The sequence below is a fragment of the Vigna radiata genome, chromosome 6 (genome assembly GCF_000741045.1).
Source record: "Vigna radiata var. radiata cultivar VC1973A chromosome 6, Vradiata_ver6, whole genome shotgun sequence".
In the NCBI taxonomy this organism is placed as follows: domain Eukaryota; kingdom Viridiplantae; phylum Streptophyta; class Magnoliopsida; order Fabales; family Fabaceae; genus Vigna; species Vigna radiata.
This window is the reverse complement of record NC_028356.1, coordinates 6,006,884-6,019,303: the sequence shown is the minus strand read 5'-3', so window position 1 is coordinate 6,019,303 and position 12,420 is coordinate 6,006,884. Positions and strand designations below refer to the sequence as shown.

The following is a 12,420-nucleotide window of genomic DNA, read 5'->3' as shown; positions in this document are numbered from 1 at the left end:
GAGTTTATTTTTTAAATAAAAAAGTTGTTTATGTGTGATGTTTTTATGGAGTAAGATAGATGGGAAACTTTATCTCATAGGAAAAGAATAGTCAACTGTTTCATGTACATTTCACATCATAAAGTTGTAAAGTGATTAGAGATATATAGATCAAATACCATGCAATTAATTTAATCCTTGACTATAAAGGTCAAGCATTTCTCTTTACTTTTTAAAAGTTAAATAAATAAAAGAGTAAAACTGAAGCTTAATGACGTCAATTTTTTTTTACTGGTATTTATATTTCAACCTTAATTAAAATTAGATGTAGATATTTTTTCAATTAAAAAGTTTTTTATATTCAAAAATAAAGGGCCAAAAAGAAAATTCAAATAAGTATTCAATCTGAAATCAATTTTACAAACTTAACTGAAGTTTTGTACCTATCTATCTATCTATATATATATATATATATATATATATATATATATATATATTGTAAATTGATTTTATTTTTGGTAGATATGAGATTTTTAATATAAATTATTATGGTGTGTGACAATTGTGTGGTAGCAGTGTTGAATCTCGGTAAGTATATCAAATCGTTCAAGTAATAAACTATGATATCGTTTTTCAAGAGACTCGTAATATTAGAGAATTGTGTAATTAACATCTCATTTAGACTCAAGAGCGTAACATCCATTTACAAGCATGTGCAAGAAAATAAATTAAAAAATAATTACAAGATTGAACTTTGGTATTGAAGGTACTTAGAAATGGAAAAGACTAGAAATGGTATGAAATGACAATGTTAATGTTAGTTTTCACTAATTCACTCCTGTGTATACCTAATTTCATCTCCTTTCTATCAATTTACTAAAGTCAATCCACTAAAACACTCTAGCCATAATTCCTTAGGTGAAAACGCCTAGCTTTTCCTATCAAACTTCAATCCCTTGGAAAATCTAACAAGTAAAACCTGCATTAATGAGCTAGGATCTTAAGACAACATGTGAATCATCTTCCATCTCTGGAATCAATGATCACAAAAGACCCCTGTTTCAGTTTAAGATTCCATCTTACGTCCATAATCTCTATAAAATCCCAAAATCAAGTCATGAACATTCCCTTTACATGCAACCTTTAAATTTTACATTTGAATTTATAAAATTTTTATATTTAAACCAACTCAAGCATTTTTATAAAAATTATTGAATTTTATACATTTTTAAAATTTGCAATTTTTTAAAAAATTGAAAAATTAGATTAGCATATTTGTTAGTTAAAATTAATTTTGAAAATTTTCTATCAACATTACTTTCTATTAACAACTTTAAAATAATTTTAAATAAAATTCAATATAAAATATAAATATAACTAAACTTAATCTTTTAAAATATTTAATAAAAATATCAATTTTAATAAAAACATTTTTATAACGTTTATATAAAAATTAAGTTTTATATTGATTTAGAGAGGGATGAAATTATTTAATTTAAAAGAAAATTGAATTGAGACAAAATAAAATTATACGATTAAATTGAGATTAAGACAGTAAAACATGACACGTAACACTACTACTACCATATCACATCCATAACATGCGTCATTTCATTTATTTTTTGAGAAAATAATTAATGTTCAACCATAATTATTGATCTCATACAAAATTATAAAATAATATCTTCTCTAGTTCTATATGATGAAGTTCTTTTATCAAATAAATTTAAAACGAACAACCATATGTCAATCCTTAAAGAACCTATACTATTATTAAAAAAAAATTTACTATTTGATCAACACACCAGAAAATATTTCACATATGAAAACATGGAAATAAAATAAAATTATATGCTCCACATTATTTTAAATAAATAAAAGGTGCGTTTTAATTCATCTCCAACCTAAAAATAATAAGCACACTCCATGCCCCAAAAGAAATGGTGTTAATTGTCATAAGCAAGTGGGAACGTTTCGCACTACATGAGTACACAAAACAAATTTATACCTATATCCTCTTACGACTGTGAAAGCTACCTTATATATTCAAAATATTAGAGATTTTTAAAACTAATTTAAAAAAATTTATATTAAAACCATCTTCAAATTTAGAATAGCTAAATATTAAATTGTTAAACCAAATTTTATGGTTAAATATTTCATAAGTAAATTCTTAAATGGTTTAAACCATCTAGTTGTCCCTATTTTTGGGAGGTTTTCCCATTTTGATCCCTATCTTTTTAGAATCCCCAATTGAGTCCCTATAAGTGCTAATTTCAATCAATTAAGTCATTGCCGTTAAATTTAGGTAACGGGGTTAACTTTTTTGCATAGTTGGAAGGATGACCTGTTAATTTCTGTAAACGTGACCTATTTAGAGTTAAAACGTGGCATGAATTAGAGTTGAAATTGATTGAAATTAGCACTTATGGGACTCAATTCATGCCACTTTTCAACTCTAAATATGCCACATTTATAGAAATTAACAGGAAATCCTCCCAGCTGTGCAAAAAAGTTAATCTCGTTAACTAAATTTAACGGCAGGGGCTTAATTGATTGAAATTAGCACTTATAGGGACTACATTGGGGATTCGAATAAGACGGGGATCAAATGGGAAAACCTCCCGAAAATAGGGACAACTAAATGAATTAAACCTTCTTAAATCGGGTTCTCAACGATTTAATTAAGTGCTATTTCTAATCAAAATTTGAGTTGTACGTAATAATTATTGCATGTAATAAGAAAATTACATCTATGTTGACATAAATTACTCTAAATCTAATAGAAAAAACAATTTCCAATTCCAGTATTTATTTATTTTTTGTCTAATTTTTTTTAATTAATTAACCATATTTTATAATAAAAATCAGGACACCAGACGATTAAAAGAAATTGTTCTAAATATTATTTTAACAAAGAGGGCTTAATACATAAATTATGAAAGAAGTACACTTATATTACAATGGTGAAACTCCAATTTGGAGTGTAAAAGTTCTTTTTTTTTTCTTTAAAGATCTATGAAATTATTTTATGTGCTTAGAAATTAAATGTGAAAAAAGTGGACCATGATGGCATCCAATGTAGTGGCTATAAAAGGTGAGAAAGAGTGTGTGTATATTCACATCATTTCTCACACAAGATAGATAAACATGTGTGGTATGTCCCTTCTCTATTCCTATTTCTAATACCTTATTCATTTATAATCTTTTTCTTCTCCCAATAATTTTCTATTGCTTCTTTCTTTGGGTTGTATATTTATAACAATGCTCTTTTTCCATTCTTCCATACACAAGCTTGTATAACAAGGTTGTCTCTCTATTTCCATTCTTCCATTCTTAATTTCGGTAAACATTAAGATTAATATCATCCCTAATTAATTTTGGTGAGTACACTCTTACTATAGTGCAGCAATTTAGAGAGAGAGAAAGAGACGATTCTCAAAAGGTAAATAGTGTTGGGGGGAGGAAGATGAAGATAATTACAAAAAGAGAAAATAAAGTGGTCATTGTATTAAAAATAATTATAAATATGTGCATTTAGAAATAATTTAAACATGTTAACGTCTTTTGATATTTACATATACATAATTAAAGGACAAAGTTTAAATATATTTTAAAATGTTAGAAATAAAATGCGGCAAAGAACAAACTTTCAAGAAAATGATAGATGGGAGACATTCACCAACCGATCTAATTCAACTTCAACCACAACAATTGATAAAAAGGAATCAATAATCCAAAAATAAATAAATAAAAAATGACAAAACCAACTTTGCTTATCCACTTTGTTATGCAATACTAATGTATATTAAAATTACTTTGTTGTGCAGATTACTATGATGTTCTTATTAATGTATATGTCTATATGTTTTCATCTTAACTTTTTGTAAGATCATCGTTTCTGTTTTCATGCCCAATTATTTATGTACATGACTGTAAGCTTCTATTCACAATTCCCAATTCTAAATTAAATTTAATCATAGGTTGAAAGAGCTTGAAATCACTTTCATCGTTTTTGTGAAGATTACTAAAGATGAAGACTTTAGGGTTGTCGCATCTTCTCCAAATTCTTACATGCATTCTGCTACTCACTCCCTCATTTTCTAAAGATGATCGAAAGGTAAATAACATATATCCCACATACTTTTCCAAACATATATATATATATATATATATATATATATTTCAGCTATATCTTCTAATTGTGTAGAAGCTATATCTTTCCATAAATTACTCTTACGTTCTAATCTTTTTATGATTTTTTTTAAACAATCCTAATGATACATTTTTTTTTTGTAAAAAAAATATTGGAAATCTTTCAAGTTAAGAAGAGCTTGGATTATTTTTAAAATAAACAAATTAACCTAAAAATGATTTTATCCAAGGTTGAACATAGTATTCTCAATGTTTATGCATCCACATGAAATTAAGTTGTAGTAGGACTATTATTTTAAATTCATCATTATTTTTTAACTTATCTTGTTCATATTCTAATCTAATACAGATTTACATAGTCTACATGGGCGAATATCCAAAGGGCATGGAACTCACAGAATCACTTCACACTACTATGGTTCAAAGTGCCATAAGCAGGTCATATATTATTACACAATTCTAGTTCCCAATTTTCATTACAACATTCATCAAAAATGGCTACCTTTATTCGTTTCTTATTATATTTCAAATGCTAGCTTTTATGTATCATTGCTTTGTTTGGAGATAACACTCAATTCATATTTTTGTGTAGATATAATCATTTCCATATCTATGTGTGACATCCCAATTATATAGAAAGACATACATAATCAGGATGTCATCATGCATAATATAGGAAAGCAGTCAAGAGTAATTAGGATTACAGTCGTCCTTAGAATAGTGTGGAATTGAAAACTAGAGTACTAGAGTTTCTCCCTAGAAATTACAGAGAATTTAAAAACTTAGAACATAATAAAGTTTCTTCAAAATATCCTAGGACAAGAGAATTAAAGCCTAGAGAACTAGGCAGCAACACTGTCTTCCCCATCGAGAGCTGTTTCCAGAGTATCCTCCTCGCCATCTGCTCCCATCCAAGTGGATGATCATCGCAAAAGAAAACAGATACAACATGATACAAACACAAGCAAGCAAGGGTGAGCTAATTATATAAATTCATACAATTGTATTAAACATGTAACATACAAGAACAACTTATATCAAACAGATTCAGAAATATCACTTAAGCATGCAATTTCTAGACTTGACTCGTCCGGACTTTAAAATGAGAGTCGGGCTATGGCGAGTCTTGCACCCGTGGTGACTTATGAAACTTGGGTTCCCCACCCTGCCACACTCACGAGGTTAGTCCNTATGGCGAGTCTTGCACCCGTGGTGACTTATGAAACTTGGGTTCCCCACCCTGCCACACTCACGAGGTTAGTCCGTTCCGCGCCTTGAGGCATACTGGGAACCCCCAAGACTAAGGACCTCCTGCTACTTCTCACCACATGGTTCAACCTCTCTAAGTGAGTTTGATTGACCATTGAAGTGTCAAAATGACTCCCAAGGTTGAGCCCCTACTTTCATTTTAAAACACTAAGAATCTCACCAAGAGATTCAAAACTTTGAATCACACTTACTAACTCGAATTATAATGTACTTTGAAACATACCATGAACAACCTGGAAATCATACCTCTTTACTTTCGAACTCCCATACTTTAGATTAAAATCAATACACATGTTAAAGTTCTAAAAACAAGGCCTTATATTAAATCATGCTCCATAAACTAAGTAACTATCATTTGATCAACCATAAAATGAGGAACAAACAAAAAGGAACCAGAACCCCTACTCGGATTCTCCCATTTTGTACCAACTCCTAACTGTTATTTCTAACAGAAGTAACAAATACTCTAACTAAAAGTTTAATGCTCAATTAAAAATTTTAATATACATATATATAATTTGTATAAAAGTTATATATTGTTATATAATATACAAGAATCATAATAAAAAAATAATCATTAGTTATAATATAAAATATAATATATTATTTATCAATCTTCATTTTCTAATCAATACAACAACTTTTTTTTTAAATAAATAATAAACTATGAACCCAACATCTCTGCAACCAAACTTCAAATTATTATTATAATAAATAATATTAGGCATAAACTTACGTAAGTCCTATCTTATTATCTATATATATTATATTAATATTAAGATCCGAAAATCTCTCTTTCATATATATTACATAATATATTATATTAACTTAATTACATTTTTGTCTACATCCAATCCATTAAAGCCTTCCAAATATTAAATTTTCCAAAACCTAACTCCCTGGAAATTCCTCCTCTTCTTTTCAACTCCAGAAACATAAATCTCCCCTCCTCTCACGGCCCACCTTCTCCCATTTTTTTTTTCTACTTCTTTCTTAAAACTTACACCATTTACACCGTCTAAAATTTTTACTTTCCCATACTTAATGAAACCCAATCAACACCACCATGAACTACTCCATAAAGCACTACTCCAGAAATTGATTCCCCTTTTAACAGTACTAGAATAGAATTTTCTACTCCCAAGCAACTCATAACAGTCCAATCTACAACCGTTTAATTCAATAAAATCACTACTTGACAAGCCATCATAGATTAAACATACTAATTTTTCATCATTTTCCAAAACAACGCACCAAAATAAAATTCACCATACATACAGAATATATAAATAATTCAAAGAAATATAACTAGCTTCCCTTACCTTGGTTTCTCACAGTACAGTTCACAAGAGACGCTCTCACAACAACTTTATGCAGCACAGGAATTTACAGTACCTATATATCACCGAAATGGTGGAGGAATAAGCTCTTAGAGCTAAGCTTTAAACAAGAATAAAAAGAAGAACGCTCCTAGTTGTCTGCAGCCCGAAAAAGGCATTCCCTAAGTTGCGAAACAGCGGAGAAGAGGAGAAAATTACTTACTGATCCAATCGAAAATATAATCAGATCAAAAGGAAGCTCTCGGTGTGGTGAACGCTTGAGCACCTTCAAATCCAAGATTGAACGGTTCAATTAGCTGGAAATCTAGAGAGAAGGCAGAGAGAATTTAGGGAAAAAGGGTTTCTAGAGAGAGAAAGGAAAATTGGCTTATGAAAAATTTGATTTCTGAAAAAGCCCCCTTCTAAGGCTAAGGTACCCCTAGTTTATGGGCCTAGCTGCCTCCATATAGGGCCCAATGGCTTTATAATTTTTCAGACCTTTACACTATGACCGTGTGAGCTCGGATATACATACATTAAAGATAATTACAAAAAAGAAATGTGTCAAACTTGATATATTTTGAATTCATAGGCTTTGATTGATTACTTCAACTTACACAGCAGATTTACACTACTAAGGGGCTTAGTTTAACATTGTTTATTTAATAATGTTTCTTTGTTGCCTGCGTAACATTTACAAATTTAAGTAATCTTCTGACTTATTTTAAAGGATTTTTAATAGAATGCTCTAAAAGAAGAACAACTCTTTTATTTTATATCTATTAGATCTAAAAATATGTGTTTTAACTGTAGAAATAGATTGGAATTCATGAGTCAATCTGGCTCATCATGAGTTTGATTTGAGTTGGGTTGAAAGAAATTTTAAAATTTCAATACAAACTAATTTTAAACCTGATTCACTAAGAAATCAACTCATCCAGGTTGAATCCGTAATGAGTTTGGTTGGCTCACATCCTCATATAATTTTTCTAATAAATAGCTTTTGTTGGATTAGTCACTTTATAAAATATTGAGATGGAGACTTAAGTAAAATTATTTTTGTATGAAATGATTAGACAACATGTAAAATCCACCAAATACTTAAGAACTTAATTTTTTTTGTAGAATCAAATTTGAACCGAAGTTATTAAAAATTTTGTTGAGGAGATTTTATGATATTTTTGTGTGTATGAAATTTTATGCAGAATTGATCATAAATTTAATTTAGAACCCTTTGATTTTATTTAGATTTGAATGAGAATTTTTTTGTTATTTATTTTAATAAAAAAGGAAAAGCTTATAATTAAATGAGTTAATAAACCAATTCATTTAATCCACTTAACTGTGGTGGCTTGGGTTGAATTCAAATGTTTTGAACTCACTAATAAATAATGAAACGAGATAGATTGATTTAGGGTTTAGGGACCAACCCATAGTGGATCAAATCGGCTTACCGCTATATTTTTAACTAAAATAGAGAACTCGTAATTTCTCTCCCTCTTTCTTTCAACTTTATAACTCAATTAAAATAACTTAATAAAATTCGAAATGGCATATGTCCATGCAGAAAACTTGCACCAGATACTTTGGTACACAGCTACAAGAGTTTCAATGGATTTGTGGCGAGGCTAACCAAAGAAGAATCAGAAAGAATGAAAAGTAATTTTAATATTACTGTCAGTCTATATATGTAACTGTAATTATGATGTATGCATTTTGTGAAAATTTGGAATGTTTGGCAGGATTGGATGATGTGGTTTCCGTTATTCCAAATAGAGTCCACAGTATCCAAACATCAAGGTCCTGGGACTTTCTTGGCTTCCCTGAAAATGTCCAAAGAACAAAGGAAGAAAGTAACACAATCGTGGGAGTACTGGATACTGGAATTTGGCCAAATTCCTCAAGCTTCACCGACGAAGGCTTTGGTCCACCACCAGAGAAATGGAAAGGAACATGCCATAACTTCACTTGCAATAAGTAAGTGATGTTTGTTATAACATGCTACAACACATATACCTAAATCAAAGAAATAAAATTTTCAACATAATAATTATTAAAAGATAAAACTAACCATTGATTTACTTATCATGAATGCTTGCCTCATGATTTGTTTATAGCAAAATCATTGGAGCAAAATATTTTCGTCTTGGTGGTGTGTTCCCCCAAGGGGACCTGATATCTCCAACTGATACGAGTGGTCACGGCTCTCACTGTGCATCAACCGCGGCTGGAAACCCTGTTAGGAATGCAAATTTGTTTGGGCTTGGCTTAGGAACAGCAAGAGGAGGAGTTCCATTGGCACGTATTGCTGTGTATAAAGTTTGTTGGACAAATGGTTGTGAAACTGCTGATGTTCTTGCAGGATTTGATGCAGCCATTATGGATGGTGTTGACATTATATCTCTTTCAGTGGGATATGGAGAAGTCATATACCCCAATTATTTTGAAGATGACTTTGCAATAGGAGCCTTCCATGCAATGAAGAGAGGCATATTAACTTCTCAAGCTGCAGGCAATTTGGGTCCAAATCCTTACACAATGTCAAATCTTGCACCCTGGTTCATTTCCGTGGCTGCTTCCACCATAGACAGAAAGTTTTTAACCAATCTCCAACTGGGCAATGGCCAAATCTTCAAGGTAATTGTCCCTTTAAATTATTTTTCTTTTTTTTTTTAAATATTAAAAACGTGACATTAAGAGATTTCTCTCAACATATTACAGGGAATTTCAGTGAATACATTTAGTCCAACACAGAAGAGTTACCCTTTAATTTATGGGGGAGATGCGCCAGCCGCTGTATTTAATAGTTCCGTGTCCAAGTACCAACATTTACCAATATCTCACTTTAATTACCAGATTAAATTTCTTTTTTATTTTCTTTCTTTTTTAAATATAATAAAATCAGAAGACTTTAATAAAATTTTTAGTAAATTAAATTTAATTTATCTTAGTTATTCAAGTGATGGTTTCTGAACCTCACTATAGATGCAATTAATTTAAAAACAAATAATATTTTTAATAAAAAAATTATTAAATTATTTTTAAATGCATTTATGTACAGTTTAGATAGTCACAAAGTATAGTTTATCCTATTCTTTATATGGTCAAACAACTTTATTATTTAGATGGAGAAAACAATATTTGATTTTTTTTAGAAAATCAAGTAATTAAATTGAACATCTAAAGAAGGAAATTGAATTTTATAAATAATTAAAAAAATTAAAGGATAATTTAATTTGATTATTTTGTGTATTTTGTTACTAATCTTTCCTTCTGTTACAAAACTCCATTCTAACATTAGCATTGCTTAGGTTTTGCTATGAAAATACTTTGGATAGAGCTTTGGTGAAAGGGAAAATTGTTCTGTGTGATGCCGTTACTCCTTCTTTTCCATATTTTGGATATGCGGGATTTGCTTCTGGGGCTGCTGGTCTTATATTTATATTCCCTAGTACAGCCCCTTTAGTTGTGGCAGTTGTATATGCATTGCCAGCGATTAGCATTACCGCAAGTGATGGGAATACCGTATTATCTTATTTAAGGTCAACAAGGTATAAAACTTTCAATCTATAAAAGATCATACATTAGTGCTGTATTAATTTTTTTCAATTAGTCGTAATTATATGATTTATGTCATGTCACCTATTATTGTAGTAATCCAGCAGCTACCATATTCAAGAGTTATGAAGGAAAAGATTCATCAGCCCCTTACATTGCTCCTTTCTCATCAAGAGGTCCAAATAAGGTCACCCCAAACATTCTTAAGGTAACATCATGCTACAAAGTAAAATCAATCCAACCGATTCAAGCTTATTTTCTTATATCTAAGTTGTCTGCTGATGCTGTAGCCTGATATAGCAGCTCCAGGAGTTGAAATTCTAGCTGCATGGTCTCCGATTTCTCCTATTTCTGGCGTTAAAGGAGACAGAAGAGTATCAAATTTCAATATAATATATGGAACGTCAATGGCATGCCCTCATGTTACTGCAGCAGCTGTTTACGTAAAATCATTTCATCCCAACTGGTCTCCTGCTGCAATAAAATCCGCATTGATGACAACTGGTATTTATATAATATAATGTAGTTATCAACCTTTGCAGAAACTATAACCCTTAAAAAATGTGAGTGTGAAAGAATTATTTGATTTTAAATGTATTAACACAAAGAGAAGATATGATAACCTAAAACCTTATGCACAAACCAGCTTAAAGTACATTTTCTGTTAAAAAAAAACTAGATTAACTTCAATTGTTCTGTGGTACAACTTAATGGCCAAATATACATGTTAAGGACCAAATTTGTTCGTTCATTATTCGCAGCAACCCCTATGAATCCTGCACTTAATGTAGAGGCTGAATTTGCTTACGGTGTGGGGCAAATAAATCCTTTGAAGGCAGTAAATCCTGGACTGGTTTACGATGCTGGTGAATCTGATTATATTAGTTTTCTGTGTGGACAAGGTTACAATTCATCATCGCTGCAAAAAATTACAGATGATAACAGCACATGCACATCAGCAAATAAAGGGTCTGTTTTCAACCTTAATCTCCCATCTTTTGCTCTATCAACCCCTCGCTCAAGCTACAACAATGTCACTTTTGGTAGAACTGTTACAAATGTTGGATCAGCTACATCCACATATAAGGCCACAATAACTGCACATCCATCTTCTTTAAATGTTCAAGTACTGCCAAGTGTTTTGGCCTTCTCGTCGTTGGGTCAGAGGCTGTCTTTTACCCTTAAGATTGAAGGAAGCATTAATACAGGCTTGGTTTCCTTTTCTTTGATTTGGGACGATGGCACTTTTAATGTAAGGAGCCCCGTTGTGGTTTATGTTCCATAAATCTTCTGCTACCAGCACTTGTCGGTGCAACAAAAAAACAACTCGAATGACAAAGTTGTAAGCCTTGTAGGCTAGCAAAAATGAAACCTGTGTCTATCACAAACATGTCAAAAGTTTCAGTGAATAAATATTCTGAGTGTGTTGCAAGCAACAGAAATGATGATAAAGTGCTATGTCCCAGGAATAAAATCAAGACAATAATTATTTTGATCCAAATAGTATTTTCTACTACTCCTTCTGAGTAATTTATGTCATTATTATAATGTATGCATACATTCATTGTCATTGTGTTTTGAAATGAGATAACCGCTTCTAGAAATATAAATTTCACTATATTAACTTAACAGGACTGAATTCTTAAAATTTAGTTATTTAGTTCAAATGAATTGAGTTAAATTATTTTTTGTTCTACTAAAGTGTGCCAAGGAGATATGTACCTTAATTATTACTATTTATCTAGACATTATAATTCTATCATAATTACTATTTAGTTACGGTAACAAGTTTTGATATATATGAAAATATCTAAATGCAAAAAAAGTCATCTAGTATAGATAACTTTTTTATTTTCAATTGGTTTGTGATAGAGACATATTTCATTTTCTTTGGTTTGCCCATGTTCTATTATGGAAAAAGTCTCTTTAACAGTTCTTTTTTTGACAACTTTTTGACAATGCGTACATGACAGTTTATGATTGGTCCGTTTCAAATATTTTTTTAAAATAAATTCAAACAAACGAATGAAATGGTGACACGTGTCCCGTTGTCAAAAAAGTTGTCAAAAAGTGTTGTTAAAATATCATTGTCCGTCTATTATTTATAGATATGTTGGTAGTTCTTTAAGTTACTCAGACA

General features: G+C 30.5%; 1 protein-coding gene across 3 annotated transcripts; it reads left to right on the top strand.

Moving 5' to 3' along the window:
- Positions 1-3,110: 3,110 nt before the first annotated feature.
- Positions 3,111-11,756, top strand: LOC106764084 (cucumisin-like). 3 transcript variants are annotated; one of them, XM_014648302.1, is made up of 11 exons: positions 3,111-3,136; positions 4,003-4,099; positions 4,484-4,572; positions 8,290-8,381; positions 8,465-8,699; positions 8,840-9,359; positions 9,444-9,541; positions 10,034-10,273; positions 10,377-10,488; positions 10,571-10,784; positions 11,042-11,756. In XM_014648302.1, the coding sequence occupies exons 2-11, from the start codon at positions 4,013-4,015 to the stop codon at positions 11,563-11,565; spliced, it is 2,211 nt and encodes a 736-aa protein (XP_014503788.1). In that variant the 5' UTR covers positions 3,111-3,136; positions 4,003-4,012; the 3' UTR covers positions 11,566-11,756. The 3 variants fall into 3 exon arrangements, with proteins under 3 accessions (XP_014503788.1, XP_014503787.1, XP_014503789.1); XM_014648301.1 differs by having other exon boundaries at positions 3,112-3,136; positions 3,963-4,099; XM_014648303.1 differs by lacking the exon at positions 3,111-3,136 and adding an exon at positions 3,894-3,914.
- The last annotated feature ends 664 nt before the right edge of the window (positions 11,757-12,420 follow it).